This window comes from Astyanax mexicanus, chromosome 5 (genome assembly GCF_023375975.1).
Source record: "Astyanax mexicanus isolate ESR-SI-001 chromosome 5, AstMex3_surface, whole genome shotgun sequence".
Classification (NCBI taxonomy): Eukaryota; Metazoa; Chordata; class Actinopteri; order Characiformes; family Acestrorhamphidae; genus Astyanax; species Astyanax mexicanus.
In genome coordinates this window covers 1,110,799-1,131,603 of record NC_064412.1, presented here as the reverse complement: position 1 = coordinate 1,131,603, position 20,805 = coordinate 1,110,799, and the positions used below count along the sequence as shown (strand labels likewise).

The 20,805-nt window shown below is 36.6% G+C and overlaps 1 protein-coding gene across 1 annotated transcript in view; it reads right to left on the bottom strand.

Annotated features, from left to right (window-relative positions):
- Nucleotides 1-7,262: 7,262 nt before the first annotated feature.
- cntn3b (contactin 3b) overlaps nucleotides 7,263-20,805 on the bottom strand; it is a 178,600-nt gene continuing 165,057 nt past the window's right edge. The window contains exons 20-23 of the mRNA XM_022662736.2: nucleotides 15,449-15,635; nucleotides 13,341-13,453; nucleotides 9,608-9,773; nucleotides 7,263-7,390 (exon numbers count right to left, since the gene is read on the bottom strand). Of these exons, the coding sequence (XP_022518457.2) occupies nucleotides 7,296-7,390; nucleotides 9,608-9,773; nucleotides 13,341-13,453; nucleotides 15,449-15,635 (561 nt within the window). The 3' untranslated portion in view covers nucleotides 7,263-7,295. The remainder of the gene's footprint in view (nucleotides 7,391-9,607; nucleotides 9,774-13,340; nucleotides 13,454-15,448; nucleotides 15,636-20,805) is intronic.

Genomic DNA, 20,805 nt, shown 5'->3' with positions numbered 1-20,805 from the left:
ACAGAAAAACAATAAAACAGGAAATCAGAAAAACAGGAAAATCAGAGGGAAAGTATCTCAATTTTCAATTTATCTGCACATATTCTTAATAAAAGACAAAGAAACAAAAACACAAGGTAGTTATTCATCAAATTATTGTGCTTACGGCTCGAGAGATTTAAGCGAAGGACGATTTGGAAGTAAAAAGAAAAGCTCAGGTGAATAAAGAGCAATGAAAGGAATAAAAGCAGGTAAAATGATTGAGGCGACAGTTTTCTGATGGATTCTGACGGAACAGAATCCATCATCAAAACGATGAAACATTATCCTGGAATTATGAATCATAAAACCTCAAATTTAAACCCAAAAACACACAGAGGGTATGGTTTTTATATAATGTCTACCTCTCTTAATCTCTTACATTTCTTTTCTTATGTTAAGCGATATAAATGATAAATTAAAAATGATACGATACCTACAGTATATCATATTCCTACTTCATTGTCACTCTTGTAATGTGTCCAAATAGCCTTTTATATGCTGTACTAAAATAAATAAAAAAAAAATTAAAAAACGGGGCTATTTGTCTCTTTTTAAAAAAATAAAAGAATGCATTAGCTCTTCAAGGCCAGAGCGTTGAATAATAATAATAATAATAATAATAAACTCCTGCTCTTTTCTTTTAAAGGCTTCAGTTTTTCAGATTTTCTTCTCCTTTTCTGAAATATTACTGTTTATGTTTTATACTGTTTACTCTACATTTCCTTAACCCTTTCAGACCTGAATTATCTCCAGTGATCAGTGATGGAAAAGCAATGTACAGAACAGAAATGCTGTTTTCTGTTTTTCTCTTGCTTTCTATTATAAAATCTATGGTACCACTTTAAAATAAGATGTATTAATTAAGGGTTTATAAATAGTTTAAAAAAGAGTCTATTAATGTTTTTCATCTAGGTTATAAATCATTAATAAGCAGTTATAACATACATAGAAAGGGCAACAATATAGATGGCTGTGGGTTCACTGTTTGGCAAACAACAGGTCACTGTTGCCCTTTCTATGTATGTGTTATAACTGATTATTAATGATTTTTAAGGCATTTACAACCTAATTAGTAACCATTAATAAACCATTAATTGTAAACCGTTTATAAACCCTTTATAAAGGTAGTCTTATTTTAAAGTGGTACCTTGTACTGCTCTACGGTTTTATTGGTTTATAAACTTGTTAATCTTGTTCATTGGCTGGTTCATGGTCTATTCTGATGGACAACAAACAGCTTTCAAATAGTGTTAAATAAATGTTGTGTGCAACAGAACATTTAAAAATAAAGACAATACAGGGGTTGGACAATGAAACTGAAACACCTGTCATCATTTTAGGGTGGGATTTTAGGTTTCATGGCTAAATTGGAGCAGCCTGGTGTTCAATCTTCATTAATTGCACATTGCACCAGTAAGAGCAGAGTGTGAAGGTTCAATTAGCAGGGTAAGAGCACAGTTCTGCTCTAAATATTACAATGCACACAACATTATGGGAGACATACCAGAGTTCAAAAGAGGACAAATTGTTGGTGCACGTCTTGCTGGAGCATCTGTGACCAAGACAGCAAGTCTTTGTGATGCATCAAGAGCCACGGTATCCAGGGTAACATCAGCATACCATCAAGAAGGACCGACCACATCCAACAGGATTAACTGTGGACGCTGTAAGAGGAAGCTGTCTGAAAGGGATGTTCGGGTGCTAACCCGGATTGTATCCAAAAAACATAAAACCACGGCTGATCAAATCACGCAGAATTCAATGTTCACCTCAACTCTCCTGTTTCCACCAGAACTGTCCGTCACCATAATAAATTATTGTGCTCTAAAACCAGGTGATTCACTTTCATTCTCCAACCCCTGTATGATGATGTCCATTGTAATGGACACATTAAAGGGTCTGAAAGGTCTGAAAGGGTTAAAACTGGCTGAGCTGCTGCATCTGCAAAGCAGGATGGGGTACAAGGACATCTCCAGCTCCTCTAAAACTCAGCGCGAGAGTCTCGGCGCGAGACATGGCAGCAAGAGCCCTGGCATCAGTCAATCACGAGTCTGCATTGTGACAGCCTCAATAATAGAGCGCAGAAATCAATATCTCATTGACTGAACCGCTGCAGCCTAATCAAGGAGCTCCAGACGGTCCTGAAAGCAGGCGAGGGAACAGATAGGCGGCCAGATTGGAGCTGTTTTTTTGACAGGACACTGCGGGACACTTTTGCAGGACTTAGCTGAGCTCCGGGTCACCTTGGTTCAGTTCTTTGTGCTTAATCAGGACTTTACTGAAGGCCAGGAGAGAGCCAGCAGACCAGAAACCAGATACAGAACCTGTTTCAGCAAGACCACCATATTAAAACCCATTTAGAAAACATCATCGGTAATTATTAGGTTATCTATGCTGGCCAAATTTAACAATATATGGTCATTATTTACATCTGGAAAAGAATTAAAGTAAATAAAGTAGTAAATAAATATATGAATAAATCAAATTATTAAACTATTTGTGTTGCGGAAATATTGCTTAATTGACTGGTTCGTTAAGGGTTGAAACTTTTAAAACAGTTTGCAAAAATAAGTAAGATAAGTAAGATTATCACCATTTACTCTAAAATCAGTGTTTTAAATAGATCGCACAGCTCTAAACAGTTATAGTCATTTCTCATGAATTCTACTTTTTAATTTTGTGGCAAAACAATGGAAATTTAGTTAATCAGAAATTATTATTTTTATTTTTATACTTTCCACATCCTGGCATTTGTTAAAAGGTTCTGTAAATGCATTGACCTGAAGCCACAGGATTTTCAATGGTTTTTCCTCCATCTCTGCCTTTATAAGACCTTCTAAACAACTGTTGCTCCATGGTGTTTGTTAAAGTTTGCTTTAAAAGTAAAAAGTACTGTATCCTTATTAACATGAAGCCATCAAACCAAACTGAACTGCTTGATTTTTTGCACCAGGAGTAAAGCAGCATAAAGTTATCCAAAAGCAGTGTGTAAGACTGGTGGAGGAGAACATGATGCCAAGATGCATGAAAAAAAAACTGTGATTAAAAACCAACCAGGATTATTCCACCAAATATTGATTTCTGAACTCTTAAAACTTTATGAATATGAACGTATTTTCTTTGCATTATTTAAAGTCTGAAAGCTCATTTTATACGAATAAATGCTTTAAATGAGCATTTTTAATGATTTTAGCTCCATCTCTGCCTTTGGAAGACTTTCTAAACAATTTTTGCTCCCTGTTTTTTGTTAAAAACTACCTTAAAAGTACGGTAACCGTATTAACATGAAGCCAGTTAACTCAGTAAGTGCTCCACATCTCACCACTTAAGTCAGAGCTCATTGACTGGTTGGCGTTCTCAATTGCAGAGAATTTGTTGGAATGTTGGTAGCTGGCTCTCATCAAGGCACTAGTTTTATTCGAAGCTTTTATACAGGATGGAGTTTAACAGTAACAGGTGGATGTTTGCCTAGCGGTGTGGATTAGCGGATATAGAGGAGGAGAATTGCGTGTGAAGTACAGAACATATTCTCCTAATGCCAGGTTCACACTACACAACTCTTAGTTGTTGAGACTTTCACACTATACGACTGATCGGTGACACAGGGTCACAAATTACATGATTTCTCACTGTGGGAAATCACCAACTCACCTCACAGCTCTCCAAAAACACATTCATCACGAGAACTCACCAGAACTAAACACACGAGAACTAACGAGGCCATGCCAGAGATGTATCTCTATAGAGGAGAATACGCACTTAAAGTGAGTCCAACATGAATGAGTTCAATTGAATTAATTTTATACTGAAATGTGTACTTATATTGCAGACATAATTTTTTTTATTATTAGCTTTTAGCTCCATTTTACTCATTCATAAATGCTCAGTCACGAGATCTCGCTAAAGTTTAACAGTCATTCACTGAAATGCAGTAGCAGGGGGACAAAAAGTGGTAAAACTCTTTATAAGCAGCTGTGGTAAAGCTCTTTTTGTGACCCCATTGGCTGTAGGTAGCCACTGCTCCTGACTCCTAGTCGCCGACTGAGTCAGATATTAAACATGTTGAATATCAGTCGGTGACAGGTCCAGAGAATTCCCCAAATTTGCCTCAGAGCAGAGTTTTTGACGGCGATCAACGAAAAACTGGCCCAAAATCATGTAGTGTGAACCAGGCATGAAACGCTGGACAGTCTTAATTGTGCAGAATGCCTAATGCAGAACCCATCCATTATTTAACAGCTATCGCAAAAAATAAAATAAATAAATTACACGATAAAAAAAAAAAAACTATATCCCACCAAAGGGACAGAGAAGTGTTTTCTCCTGCTAAAGAACTGACAGTTCTGTTAGAGACCTAATAGTGATCCGCTCTGGAGTAATGGGAATGTGGGGGAAGGTGGAAAAAGAGAGATAAAAGAAAGATAGAGCGATAGAGTGAAGGTAATAGGATGGTTCTGAGCTGCTGGCAGGAGCTGCCCACTTACCAAAGATCTAGAACCCTCTCCTCCAATCCCTAACCTCAAAGAACGAAAGAGAAGGAAAGAGAGCGACGGCTCTGAGGGGAAAACGTCTCAGCTCTGCTTCTGAAGAGAGTTCCTTTAGAGTACATCACTTAAACTCATCTTTAACACACACATCTCAGTGCAGAGAGACTCGCAAGCTCGCAAAGCTGAAGATAGGAGCTTTCCTGGAGCTTTCACTTCAGGAGATCAGTGTCGCCTGAGTGTATCTCAAATCTCTGTTGCTTTAGTCTTTGATTCGGTTTTTTTCCACAATAAAAAGCCCATTAAAACAAGAAAAAACCTTTTGAAGAAACCAAACACAGGGATGAATATCACATACGCACTCAAGCTTCACATTTGTAGAACTCGCAATAAATAAAAGAAACAACTGAACCCTGAAAACTGAAGGAAGTGGTACAAAATGAAAATTCGAGAAGAACCGATAAAGATTCCACATACTGACGAAGTCTCAATGTTTGAAGAAAGGAGTTGGATTTTAAATGTTCTCTTTCTCCGTCACGTTCCTTCTCTTATCATGTTTAGTACAGTTGATTTCTAATCACGTTGTCCACTTTGGTATGAATAAATGAATTTAAGGCATTGACAGTTTGGGAGAACCAGATGCAGAACATGATGCACAATAATAATCAGCTCTGGGAAAAAATAAATAAAAAGAAAAAAAAAAACGTAAAAATGATGAGTTTCTTTGATTTTACCAAATTGAAAACCTCTGAAATATATAATCAAGAGGAAGATGGATGATAACAAGCCATCAAACCAAGCTGAACTGCTAAAAAAGTTATCCAAAAGTAGTGTGTAAGACTGGTGGAGGAGAACATGATGCCAAGATGCATGAAAAAAAAACTGTGATTAAACAACCAGGAGTTATTCTTCCAAATATTGATTCCTGAACTCTTAAAACTTATGAACTTATGAATATGAACTTGTTTTCTTTACATTATTTACGGTCTGTTTTTTGTTATTTCAGACATTTCTCATTTTCTGCAATAATATATAATAAATGCTCTAAATAACAATATTTTCATTGGAATTTGTGAGAAATGTTGTCTGTAGATTATAAAATAAAACAATTTTATATTTTAATAATTCAAACATAAACCTATAAATAGCAAAATCAGAGAAACTGATTTAGAGACTGAAGTGATCTCTTCATTTTTTTCCAGAGCTGCTCCATAAGAAAATGAAAAGAAAATTTAAAAAGATAAAAACGTGAGAAAATAGGTTGTTCTTTTGCGTGTGGTGTTGCAGAACTCAAACTCAGGCCGTCTCCTTGATGAGCACACAGGCTAATTCAGCCGTCACTTCCCTCTCTGCATGAATATGATGGGATTTCTTCGCCGTGAGCCATCGCCAGTGTCTGTCTGACATTCTAATATCCCAGAGTGTGATGGACACGGATACTGGGGCAATCCCATCAACCCGGAAAGAGAGAGGATAGCTGTGACTCGGGATTAGTAATAGTGTGTATGTATGTACGCTGCCTGTCAAAAATTTGGGGACACATGGGGACAAATGTCAATTGCATTGGATCTATAACATATTAAAGCAGCAGTACATATTATTTCTTCGTTTCTAAACTGAAAGCAGAAGCATTTCTGAGTGGAGAAGAATATGGATAAAATATTGTGTTTAATGGTACCAGTGTGCTGAACCACCATCCCTGCTAATCCTAATAATATACTCATTCTAAAAACTGGGGTGTCGGGTCACTTACTTACATCACACGTACAGCCTCTAAAAGAGGATCCAGCTCAGTTTTACTGAACGCGAGCGGCTGGTGGAGCAATGGAGACTTCAGAAGAGGAAACTCAGAGCTCATTAGCTCATTCACTCATAGTAAAACCAAAGAAACGAAAGAGTGAAGATTCTGACTGAGCTCTCTCTCTTTCTATCCCTCTGACTGAACATAACCTGGAATCGGATTCATCCGCTCTTTCCCCTCTTTACTCCTAGGGTGATGTGGATCAGCACAAGGCTGCGTCTGTGAGCTGATGTATTGGAACCGGGTCGATGCGCTTCAGCGCTAGCGTTAGCGCTGTGATGCTATTTGGCAATGCTAGTAATAGGGGAAACACAGACTAAAAAAACACAGGTTTGATTTTCTTGCGACGTTAAGATTGCTGATCACCATGATGATAATGATATATACACTTAGCTGTATATACATATCATATATCTGTAATTCCTATTACAGACTTGGGTCAATGTAACGTTGGGAGTCTTGCCCAAGGTTTCTTATTGGTGTAGCACAGCATTCAGTCACCCAGAATGGGAATTGAACCCAAGTTTCAAACATGATGTGGTAGCCCAATAGGAGGGAGTGGTGTTATCCACTGCTACACACCAACCACTGATCATGGGCCGGTCATAAGGTGTTAATCACCTCTCATTACTCTAAAACTTAGCTCAATCCTAAAAATACTTTGTCGCTCGAGTGAAAATTCTGTTTAAAATGGGTTTAAAAAATCCTATTATTTATTTTCACCTTATCAGAGTATATGAAACTACTGATTCTGTACGTTTGTTATCGCTTTGGATGCAATCTACATCTGCATATCATCTGCTGAATAATATCATTATTATGGATACTAAAAAAGGTAAAAATGAATCCCCAAATGTTTGACTGGTAGCGTATGGAGTTGAATTGAATTGTGTGTTTATGTTTGTGTAGAAAATAAAGCAGAATAAAGAGAGATGAGGAGGGAAAGAGGGCAGCAGTGTGGAGGAGGCAGCGTTTACTGGAGAAAACCATCAGGAGGCGCCGAGAGCCACCAGTGCAGTAAAGAGTACAGGAGAGAGAGAGAGACAGCCGGGTCTAGCTCCTCCTGAACCTCGAGCGCCCATACCTGAGAAAAACCCAACAGATAAAAACAAACACGCTTCAGAATAAAACCAGAAAACAGAAGATAGAAGCAAGAACATGAAGAGATAAAGGAAATTTATGAGCTCAGATGTCTAGCAATTTATTAGAAAGTAGAACCCTGGTGATCATGCTCCCTATATCTACATTATTACTAGCTTTTAACAGGACAGACCATTATATTCTGTATATAGTTCATATTGTTTTACGGGACATTACTATAGAACTGAAACTTGAACTGAAGCTTGAATAGCAGTATATATTTACTGTTCTCTGAAAATAAGTAAATAAGTCAACCCACAGACATACACAATAGTACAATAGTACAAGTACACCAGGAAGGAACAATGGAAAACTTCGGACATGTTCACTGTGCAGGATATTGGACATATATATTATATATTTCTTTAGCAAATTAGCCAGTCAATAATGAATTATTGATATTTTAATACAGTAGTTATTTTTTTCTTTATTTCCTTGGAAGTAAATAAATTGTTTTTGTTATTGTTGTAATGTTTTGGCAAAATTGTTGTCATACTGTCACGCCAATAATTTAACTCTGAATCTTGAATTTGAAAGAGGGAGAGAGATATTTGTTTTAATTATTGATGTTTTATTTAGCAATGTTTTCACTTATTTGGTGATTATTGATGCTTTTATTTTATTAACATTTGTTGCTATATTGTAATGTTTTGGCAAAATTTTTGTCAGTACACTCATGCCAATAAAATTTGAAAGCGAGAAAATTACAAAACAAGAATAGGAGAGGGAGAGAGAGAGATAGAGAGAGAGGGATAGAGAGACAGAGAGAGAGAGAGAACAAGCGGGTGACGGCAGTTGGTAATGGTGGAGGAGAAGAAGAGAGAGATAGAGAGAGATAGAGAAAGAGAGTGAGAGATAGATCGAGAAAGAGAGAGAGGGATAGATAGAGGAAGTGGGCGACAGCGGATGATGGAGGTGGAGCGAGAACTACAGAATCAGAGAGAGGGAAAGAGAGAGGGATAGAGAGAGAGTGAGAGAGGGATAGAGAGAGGAAAGGGGTGTCTGTGGTTGTTTGTGGTAGAGGTGGAGCGAGAATGACAGAACCAGAGAGAGGGAGATATATATAGAGAGAGAGACAGAGGGATAGAGTGAGAAAGAGAGATGTAGAGAGGGATAGAGAGAGGGATAGAAAGACAGAGAGAGAGAGATAGATAGAGGAAGTGCATGGCGGCGGTTGGTGGAGGTGGAGCGAGAACTACAGAACGAGCGAGAGGGAGAGAGAGAGAGAGCGAGGGATAGAGAGAGGAAGTGGATGGCAGCGGTTGGTGGAGGTGGAGCGAGTGGTGGTTCCGCTGTTTTATATGCCGCTTTTCTCAGCAGTCAACAAGGAATAATAAGCGTCTGACAGAGATGGATGGAGGCGAGAGCGTGAATTTGTAAAAAGGTCGGATGCTCCGCGCGAGAGGAGAAAAAGAGTCTATTATACACGGATGGAGGGAAACGTGGCCGAGCCAGAATAAACGCACTCGCCGGATGATTGAATCGCCATCAGAAGCTTATGAATGGTGGCAGAAAGGGGGAATAAAAAGGAAGGGATGTGTGGGGGTGTGGGCCGTGGCCGGTGGATGAGTGGATGAGTTGAGGGTTTAATAAGGAAGAGCTTACTGAGTAGGTGGATGTGGGTGGATGGACGAGTGGATGGGTGCGTGGGGTTAATAAGGAAGATCTTACTGGGTTGGTGGATGTGGGTGGATGTGGATGGGTGGATGAATGGATTAATAGATGGGTGCATGAGTGGATGGGTGGAGGGGTTAATAAAGAAGAGCTTACTGAGTAGGTGGATGTGGATGGATGGACGAGTGGATGGGTGCGTGGGGTTAATAAGGAAGATCTTACTGGGTTGGTGGATGTGGGTGGATGTGGATGGGTGGATGAATGGATTAATAGATGGGTGCATGAGTGGATGGGTGGAGGGGTTAATAAAGAAGAGCTTACTGAGTAGGTGGATGTGGATGGATGGACGAGTGGATGGGTGCGTGGGGTTAATAAGGAAGATCTTACTGGGTTGGTGGATGTGGGTGGATGTGGATGGGTGGATGAATGGATTAATAGATGGGTGCATGAGTGGATGGGTGGAGGGGTTAATAAAGAAGAGCTTACTGAGTTGGTGGATGTGGATGGTAGAATGTGTGGATGGGTGGTGGGGTTAATAAGGTCTTACTGAGCTGGTGGATGTGGATGGGTTCGCAGCCCTCCCCCAGTCCTCCTTCGCTCAGGCTCTTTATCTGGATGACGTAGTTGTCGTTGGGGGAGAGGTTCAGCTCCACGCTGGTTTTGTTGGTGGTGATGGTGTACATGTCGTTGTTCCGGTGCCGCCTGTATAATACCTGTAATATACACAACATGGTAAAAAATATATTAATAATAAAATAAAAAAGCCATTTATTTTCATGTCACATTAACACATGTCACATAAAGATGTATATAACATAATGAATTCCTCATAGACTGATGAGTTAAAGGTGGATTGCATTGAAAGACATGGGCGTAAAGCTAACACAGCATTCCACCTTAAGAGGATCACACCAACAGTTAAACATGGCTGCCTTAGGCTGCTTTGCTGGAGTTTTCTGCGAGAACCTAAATGACATGAAAATTGAAATCTAAACTTAAGAACTGCAATTTGTTCCAAATCCTGAAGTGTTTAAAAAATAAAATAAAATAAAATAATAAAAAAATATATATATATATTTATTTATAGTAATGTTTACTGAAAACTAAAATTGAATTAAATAACTAAAATACAAATTCCTAAAGACATCCTTTCATTTATTGTCATTTTTTTTACCATTTCACCAATTAAATATCCTAAGGGTATATGTTATTGCTTTTTAAAGAAAAGGTAGCTACAAAACCATAATTTATTTATAAAATATTTATTGAACTTTTAGTTATTGAATATGATAATTATTAAAATGTATTTCAACAAAGCTATACACATACTATACAATATATTTAATTGCTACACATACTTTGAAAGTGGCCCATGCAATTACAAAACCCAGCAGGGGGGCTTTTATTTTGAAGGAAGGGATGCAGATACAGTACCCAGCCTGGGCTGAAGAGTGATGCTAACTGTTTTTCTGAGCTGGATTACTCCCTGAGAGTTGATGACAGACTAAAGTTTCTGTTTTCTCAGTCTTCACTCTGACATGTGGTTATAAGGATTCCTCCTGCCTGTTTTCTAGCTTTAAGATAATTTGTATGTTTTTGGATCCATTTCTTATTTATAGAGACTTAGAGTCTGTAGAGAAGACATTCAAATAAAGTGTTATATAAAGACAATTATAACAAAGAATTGTGTCACTTCACACAGATTGAGACCTATTATTTATTTGAAGAGACATTTATTAGCCAATCAAACAGCAGATTAACAGCCCCACCAACTGCATTGAAAACCTACAAATCAACAAATCTGCACACTGAAGAAAAGCATGGGAGCATCCCGGCTAATGTGGCAGAGCAAACATCTTTCCCTTTTTCATCATATCAGATTTTTATTGCTTAAAAATAATTATTAAATATATTCTATAAAAGTACGAACAACATTTCTCTCAAATTACAAATAAAATTATTGTCATTTAGAGCATTTATTTGCATTTATTAAGAGTTTAGAAATCAATATCACAGTTTCACCAGTCTTACACACTGCTTTTGGATAACTTTATGCTGCTTTACTCCTGGTGTAAAAATTCAAGCAGTTCAGTTTGGTGGTTTGATGGTTTGTGATCATCCATCTTCCTCTTGATTATATTCCAGAGGTTTTCAATTTGGCAAAATCAAAGAAACTCATCATATATGTAATTTCTGTGCACTTTAACACAGGATGCTGACACTACATGACTAATTGATCTAATGATAAATGAAAATCTGATGCTCATTGAGGTCTGTGTGTTTTTTAATTGGCGTGTTGATTGGCTGAGCTGTATCTGTACAGCAGTGTTAACTGCAGGGTTATAAACTGCAGTGCTTATGTCACTGAGAGGATGAGCGCAGATACATGTAATTAATGTTGTTCATCAGCTCAGACGTGTTCTGCTTCTTCATTTGAAGGCTGTGAGGTTAATGCAGCTCATAAATGATGGAAGATTAATAAGGATCAGTAATTATGTATGCGCATGGTTAATATGCGCCTAAATAATCACACCCCTGTCTCTGCTGGTGTAATACGTGCTATCAATACTGTAATCAGTGGAAAAAAGGGAGATGAGTAGCAGGATTTAATCATCTGTTATTTTGTAGGACATTATTCTCATTATGATTGTATCAAAAAGTGATATATTATATATATTATATAGGCTGGAACATTAGCATTAGCATTAGTGGCTAACTACTAGCAGAGTGTTCCAGAAAGCCAGGGTGGTATTAGCTAGTGGTTCGTCCCATGTAGCCATGTGCCTCTGAATGATGAAAGAATTAGCGTTTAGCGAGGTTAGCAGCTAATGCTAATGCTGCTCCAGCAGTGCTAGCCGGGGTTAGAAGGAGGCTACAGGCCGATAATATTCACCTCTGAACAAGTAAATAGCGTTTAGCAGATAATGCTAATGCTACTCCAGTCTCAGGGCTGGAGAACTAAACTGAAATTCCTGCATAAGGCTGTACTTGATACTTCATGATTCTGGGGAAAATTAATGCAGCTTATAGTCTGAAAAATATGATATTTCTCATAAGGTTCAGGCATTTCCCAAAGTTTGATGTTTGATATGTTTAGGGTTATTGTGCCTTTAAACATCAATCCAATTGTAAGTTTTGTGTGTCTAGCTAATGTTTAAGGTTGCAAAAGGTAAAACCAGATTATAAAAAGTGTGTGAGTATAGCAAAAATGAACTTAAACCTGCCGTATGTTAGCTTCCTGCTGGCTCTATCTGCCATACTGTACAGGTATGTACAGGTGCATCTCCAAACATTAGAATATCATTTAAAAGTTACTTCTTTATTCCAGTAATTTAGTTGAAAATGTGACTCATATATAAACTCATATATTATATAGATGTAATAAACACAGAGTGATCTATTTTAAGCTTTTATTTTTTATTTTATTTTATTGATGATTATGAAGCTTACAGCCAATGACAACCCAAAAATCATTGTCTCAGAAAATTAGAATATTATATAAAAAGGCCAACTGGTACATTTGGTAGTGTGGGCAGTGTGCCAAGTCCTGCTGGAAAATGAAATGCGCATCTCCATAAAAAATAAACCATCACTGATTGGTGGAAACTTCACACTAGACCTCGAGCAGTTTGGACTGTGTGTCTCTCGACTCTTCCTCCAGACTCTGATCCCTTGATTTTTTCTAAATGAAATGTAAAATTTACTGATGATCAGTGATGGTTTGGAGAGTCATGTCTGTCATCTGCTGGTGTTGATCCACTGTGTTTTATTATCAAGTCTAAAGTCAAAATCTTACAGCACTTTACGCTTCCCTCTGCTGAAAACAACTTTTATGGAGATTTTATGGAGGATTTAATTTTCCAGTAGGACTTGGCACACTGCCCACACAGCTCCAAAAGTACCAAGTGGTCTTATATAATATTCTAATTTTTTGAGACACTAATTTTTGTTTTTTCATTGGCTGTAAGCCATAATCAACAATCAACAATAAAATAAATAAACGCTTAAAATAGATCACTGTGTGTAATACATCTATATAATATATGAGTTTCACGTTATCGAATAATACCATTTATTGTAGGATAAATCGATAATGTAACTATTGTAACAGGCCTATAATGAGGAACAGTCCAAAGAATAAAACATGTGAATAAAGTAATTTATTTGACAGTTATGAGGTCCAAATAATAATAATAATAATAATAATAATAATAATAATAATAATAATAATGTCCTGTACTGAAAACAAACTGTATTTATAAAAATTAAATGCCACTTACTACATATCCAGTGACCTCCGACTCCGTATCCAGAGCTATGACTGGATCCCACTGCAGTGTGAGCTGTGAGCCAATCAGACTCCACTCCACACCCTGAGGAGGCTGACTAGGAGCTGAAAGATAAGAAGGATAAGATAGAATGATACAGATAAAGATAAATATACAATATAAAGTATAAAAGTTTAAAAGTAGAGTATTTTTAGTGTGTGTGAGGACAGTCTACATTGCTTTGTATCGATGTTTGGTAAAGCTAAAGTAGGCAACGTCCACTTGAGTTGGGAAGCAACCAGGAGGTAACATAGATATTTAGGAAAAAACAGTAAATAATAGTCAATCTGTTTCATCATCACCTACGTAGGAAATCGTAAGGCATGTTCTCGTTTAGGCTGGTTTAAGACTACAATCTCTTTACAACGGTGAAAAACCACCAAAACCATTTTTTTGTTTTTTCACTGGAGTAGAGCCGTGGCCAGGAGGTAACATAGACATTTAGAAGAGATAATAAGTAGTAGGGAACCTGTTTCATCATCATCTTGTAGACAAATCGTAAGGCATGTGCTCGTTTTAGCTGGTTGAAGACTACAATCTCTTTACAACCATGAAAAACCACCAAAACCATTTGTGTGGATGTTTGGTAAAGCCACAGAGGTGACGTTCAATTTAGTAGAGCAGTGGCTGGGAGGTAACATAGACATTTAGGAGAAAGATTAATTAGTAGAAAACCTGTTCCATCATCCATCATTGTAGGAAATCGTAAGGCATGTTCTCGTTTTGGCTGTTTGAAGACTACAATCTCTTTACAACCGTCTCAAACCAACAAAACCATTTGTGTGGACGTTTGGTAAAGCTAGGTGACGTTCACTGGAGTTGGGGAGTGGCCAGGAGGTAACATAGACATTTAAAAGTGAGAATAAGTAGTAGGGAACCTGTTTCTTCGTCACCTTGTAGAAAAATCGTAAGGCATGTGCTCGTTTTAGCTGGTTGAAGACTACAATCGCTTTACAACCGTCTCATACCACCAAAACAATTTGTGTGGATGTTTGGTAAAGCTAGGTGACGTTCACTGGAGTAGAGCAGCAGCCAGGAGGTAACATAGACATTTAGAAGTGAGGATAAGCAGTAGGGAATCTGTTTCATCATCACCTTGTTGGAAATCGTAAGGCATGTTCTCGTTTTAGCTGGTTGAAGACTACAATCTCTTTACAATGGTGACAAATCATCAAAACCATTTTTTGTGGATGTTTGGGAAAGCTAGGTGACTTTCATTGGAGTAGAGCAGCAGCCAGGAGGTAACATAGACATTTAGAAGAGATAATAAGTAGTAGGGAACCTGTTTCATCATCACCTTGTAGGAAATCGTAAGGCATGTTCTCGTTTTAGCTGGTTGAAGACTACAATCTCTTTACAACCGTCTCAAACCAACAAAACCATTTGTGTGGATTGGTTTGGTAAAGCTACAGAGGTGACATTCAATTGAGTAGAGCAGTGGCTGGGAGGTAACATAGACATTTAGAAGTGATAATAAGTAGTAGGGAACCTACATCATCTTGTAGAAAAAATCGTAAGGCATGTGCTCGTTTTAGAAAACCTGTTCCATCATGCATCATTGTAGGAAATCGTAAGGCATGTGCTAATTTTGGCTGGTTAAAGACTACAATCTCTATCTAAAACCATCAAAACCATTTGTGTGGATGTTTGGTAAAGCTACAGAGGTGATGTTCAATTGAGTAGAGCAGCAGCCAGGAGGTAACATAGACATTTAGAAGTGATAATAAGTAGTAGGGAACCTGTTTCATCATCATCTTGTAGAAAAATCATAAGGCATGTGCACATTTTGACAGGTTGAAGACTACAATCGCTTTACAACCGTCTCAAACCAACAAAACCATTTGTGTAAATGTTAGGTGTAAAATTAGGTGATGTTCACTAGAGTAGGGGAGCGGCCGGGAGGTAACATAGACGTTTAGAAGAAAAAGTAAGTAGTTGGGAAGCTGTTTCACCATTACTTTCTAGGAAATTGTAAGATGTGCTTGTTTTGGCTGGTTAAAGACTACAGTCACTTTACAACCATCTCAAACCATCAAAACCAGCCAATCCAAGATACTCACGTGGTTTCTTGGTGGTAGCGTTAACTGGAGAAGATTGAGGTCCAGTTCCAGCCGTGTTGAAGGCGCAAACAGCCAAGAAGTACAAGGTGTTTCCATCTAGACCGCTAACATTGGCGGCTGTGGAGTTCCCATTGATCCTCACTCGGCCTACAGTGTCCGGTTTGGTGTCATCTTCCCAATACACCACCTGAACAGAGACGGAGGACGGAGAAAAAGACGAAAGTATAGGTTTATAATTGACCACAACCTGGAGACGAGTGGTTCTCAGTCAATATTAAACATGTTATTTAACGTTCATGAGATCCATCGAATCTGAAAGCTCTTTCCAGCACTCTCTAAATCCTGCTCTGGGAACGTTCTCAGCAAGCGACGAGAAATGTCAAAGCAAAGGTCACAAATAAACCTGTGTAATTAATACGCCGCCGGCGACACGTATTGATGTAGGACTTCCTCCTGTCTTGTTTTACGCCGCTCTGCTCGGATCCATCATGGGTTTCTGGCAGTAATGGATGTTAAAGGGTTCCTGCTTATTGTTTCTCAACGCTGTAAATCAATACTGGATTGCCCAGTTCGCGTGGCACCATTCTAATCACATTAAATCACCCCTACCGCCATCGATAATCAATTGAATTATCATTGACATCAATTTCCTACAGCACGCAGTCAGGGGAACGCATTACAGCATATCGATAGCTGCTGAAACACCATCTAATCGATTTTCTGCAGGATATGAAATTTCACTTAACACTTATCTGAGCTCAGGTGAGGAATCGTCTTTAAGAGGAAATGAAATAATCAATTATTAACCTCGGGTCATACATAATATCAGTGTTTGGATAATAAGTGCATTAAGTGTCACAAGAGTGAAGTCAATGAATAATTAGATAATAATGGGATGTGCCCGGGAGACTGAACTCCTACATTATTATTATTATTATTATTACTCATCAGCTTCTTTATTCACAAAGTACTTTATTTTTTTGGGAATGTTAAGAGACTATATAAATATATTTAAAAAAAAAAGAGAGAGTTTCCTGTAACTCTTAAATGTGTATACAGTATAATCCTACAATATTTAATCAGAGCAGTAGGTGTTTGAGACTGCAGGAAGCCAAAAAGAACGAACGAAAGCCGTGAGTCAAAATCATAACTCAAGAGAAAGAGTCTGGAAAAAATAATGAGAAAGAGAAATTCTCACACTATTAGAAATAACTGTTTCTGTAGAATCGAGTAATTCAGAATAAACATCACCATTTTAGGTACCACTTTAAAATAAGACTACCATTATAAAGGGTTTATAAATGGTTTAGTTTATTAATGGTTACTAATTAGGTTGTAAATGCCTTAAACATCATTAATAATCAGTTATAACACATACGTAGAAATGTACATAGACATGTTGTTTGCCAAATAGTGAACCCAGAGCAACATAACTAATTATTAAGGATTTTTAAGGCATTTACAACCTAATTAGTAACCATTAATAAACTAATTGTAAGCCATTTATAAACCGTTTATAAAGGTAGTCTTATTTTAAAGTGGTACCCCATTTTACATTTTACAATACAGTGCCTTGACCACAAATTGAATTCTGTTTTACTGAAGTTGTATGTGATTGCCGTAGCACCTAATTTTAAGTAAAAAGTCAGAAAAAGCAGTAGAATTTTTCATAACAAGGTTTTAGACTTGGATTGTAGCTCAAATGTTCCTCCATATTTTCTGTACTTTTTTATTACAATATATTGGAGAGTAGGTGCAAGAACTTCAGAAAGGTTTAGTAGCAAAAAGATCCAGCAAAGTCAAAAGAAAGAGTCTGGAATATGAGACATTCTTACACAGTTAGACAGAGTTGTTCCGATAGAGGTGAGAAATATAAGATACCTTACAATACAGTCACTTTCCTTACATCAGAATTATTACGATTAAATTTGCGTACTTTTTTGGGAATGTTAAGAGACTTTATAAATATAAAAACAGTTTTCAGTAACTCTTATATGCGTTGAGGCTGCAGGAAGCCAAAAAGAACGAAAGAAATCCGTGAGTCAAAATCATTACTCAAGAGAAAAATGAGAATGAGAAATTCTCACACTGTTAGAAAGAACTGTTTCTGTAGAGTCGAGTAATACAGGATAAATATCGCAATATACTTAAAGGATTTTACAATACAGTTGAGCTTAGAAAGGACCCAAAAATGCAGCTTTTTATGAGTTTTTCAGTTTAAATGAGCGAAATCCGTTCAGAATGATTAACATTAATGAACATTGCAACACTGAAGAAGCATAGACCTATTATTTAAGAAAAAATGTTTATGAAGAACCGATCTCCCCATCTACTTTAATATAATTAACAATGACTAAGAATATAAAACATTATCTGAACAATTTAATTTTTTAAGCATATAGCCTCAGTGCAAAACACAAAAAAAAAAACAATAAGGCTACACTGCAAACTCATTAAACCGAAATAGACCAAAAACAATAACATAATTTACAACTACTTTCCTCTACTGTAAAATAACCTAATATTAACAATTCAGTGCCTTGAACTGTTTTATATTACTGAACTTAACTTTCTTTTTATTGGGATTTTATGAGATAAAACACAGCAAAAATCAGTAGATTTCATTTCATAACAAGGTTTAAGACTCGAGTTTTAGCTGAAATATTCCTCTATATTTTTCTATACTTTTTTATTGCAGTATATTTGAGATTAAAACTTCAGAAAGATTTAGTAACAAAAAAGGTCCGGCAAACTCAAAAGAAAAAGTCTGGAAGAAAATGAGAAATTCTCAAACTGTTTGAAAAAGTTGTTCCTATAGAAGTACTTTACAATACAGTGCCTTAAATTATATTTGTATTTTATTGGGATTTTATGTGATAGACCAACACAGAGTATCGAACAATGAATAGTTTTCAAAATGTCTAATAAATTAAATTATAAGTACAATAATCTCACTTTCCTTACATCAGAATTATTAAGATTAAATAAGCAGACTTTTTTGGGAATGTTAAGACACTATATAAATATATGTATATAAAACATTATTTCCTGTAACTCTTACATGTGTATATAATCCTAAAGTAGTTCATCAGAGCAGTAGGTGTTTAAAGCTTCAGAAATCTAGGAAAAATTAAGAATGAAGAACGAAAGAAAGCCGTGAGTCATAACTCTAGAGAAAGAGTCTGGAGGAAAATGAGAATGCGAAATTCTAACAGTGTTAGAAATGACTGTTCTTGTATAGTGGAGTAATACAGGATAAATATCACAATATCCTTAAAGGTGCAGCATTTTAAAACCCTTTAGGACGGTTTCAGTGAGAGAAATACGATCGGAATGATGTTAATCAACATTGCAACACTAAAGAAGCATAGACTTACTATTTAAGAAAACGTTTGATAAGAATCAATCTCCCCATCTACTCTAATATGATTAAAATGTTTAAGAATAAAAACACTGAAAAATAATATATATACAGTATATATAGCACATATAGCCTTTGTGCAAAACACATAAAACAACAATTAGCTACACTGCAAACTCATTAAACAGAAAGAGACCAAGAACAATAACATAATTTACAATTACTTTCCTCTACTGTAAAATAATTTATTAGAATGTTTCCATAACAATGTTCAAGACTTGAGTTGTAGCTCAAATGTTCCTATATATTTTCTGTATTTTTAGTACAGTTTATTGGAGATTTGGTGCAAAAACATCCGAAAGGTTTAATAACAAAAATATCCTGCAAACTCAAGAGAAAGAGAGTCTGGAAATTGAAAGATTCTCACACTATTAGAAACAGTTGTTCCTTAAGAGGTAAAACAATACAGGTACGTGATAAACCAACACAAAGAAAACAATAAATAGTTTTCAAAATGTTTGATAAATAAACTATTAAAAAAAAGTAATCCCACTGTACCCTTATACCAGAATGATTTAATTAGCTTTTCCACAATGCAAAAGTTTTGAAAATCTGTAGAATTAAGAAAACTTAATTCAAGACTTATTTAAGTGATCTATAGGCAAGCTGTGAACCGTGCACCATGCAGCTTGATTTGGGGCGTGTCAGTGTGTCTTTGCTGTCATAACGACATGAAAAGTACACATTGTGAGTCTTAAAACGCAAACACAAAATGCATGTACTAATTCACTTTTTATTTTAATTAATCATGGTTGTGATGATTTTGGGTGTGACGTGAAATAATAAACCAATCAGAGTGTCTCTTTAAGAGCTCATCATTCCCTTTAAGAGTAGAGCAGGTGAGCTCTGACTTTGGTGGATTGCTATTGTAACGGTGCAGCTACCTGGACGTGTTCAACAAACTCTTCTCAGCAGAGGAAACTGAGCTGCTGGTTGACGCTGTGAAGGAGCTCCAGCAGCTCATTTACGGGAACAGCAATGTTATTTTATTTACTATTCTGTTTATTGCTGATGTAAAAGTTGGATTTGTGCTGCTGTTGCTGCCAAGATAGCGATGAACGTCTGACTGTTAACTTGATGTCTGTCTAGGTTGTATTCAGTCAGAAATTTACCTGAACACAATAAACAGAAAATAGACTGAGCTATGAGAGTTGTAGCTCAGATGTTTCTCTATATTTTCTGTACTTTTTTATTACAGTATATATTGGGGATGATGTGAAAGAGAACTTCAGAAAGATTTAGTAATAAAAGACCCTGAAGCCCTCAGGTAATCCCTCTAAAGTAGTGAATTATCTTAAAAGCATTTCTTTCTGTTGAAGGTCTACCAGGCTGAATCCTTTTACTCGGGTCATTAAATTCCTTATTGATTTCTCTCTATTGAAATATACATCACCAGCTTCAGTATGTATGCATCGCTCTGGATAATTCTCTTTCTTTCTTTTATGAAAACTCTTTATGAAAAAGTTGTATTATAAGAGAAATGCTGGAAACGGCTGGAAAAGGTTTGAAGGATTATGATAAATCAGAGTGGACAAGTTATTTCAGGGTTGTTTTATAATGTTGGAAAAAAAAAATATATATATATATCCAAAAATATCCAAAACTGTACATTAGTATACTGTTTATTACTAAAAATCAAATATTCAGATTTGGTAAAAATTCCTGCATCAGTGTGGATTTCATGAAATCCATGAAAACTATGAAATCTACAGCGATGCAGGAATTTACCAAATCAGATTGTTCAATTTTTAGTGGTAAAAGAATACTTATGGACAGTATAATTTAGATTTTTTGATATTTTTGGATATTTATCTATTTTTCTCAACATTGTAAAACAACCCCAAAAGTACAACAGGAACTCCGGCTCGTACTTTCCTGGGTGGTCCTGATGAGTGCCAGTTCCATCCATTCTTCTTTTCTTTTTTTCCCCCGACTG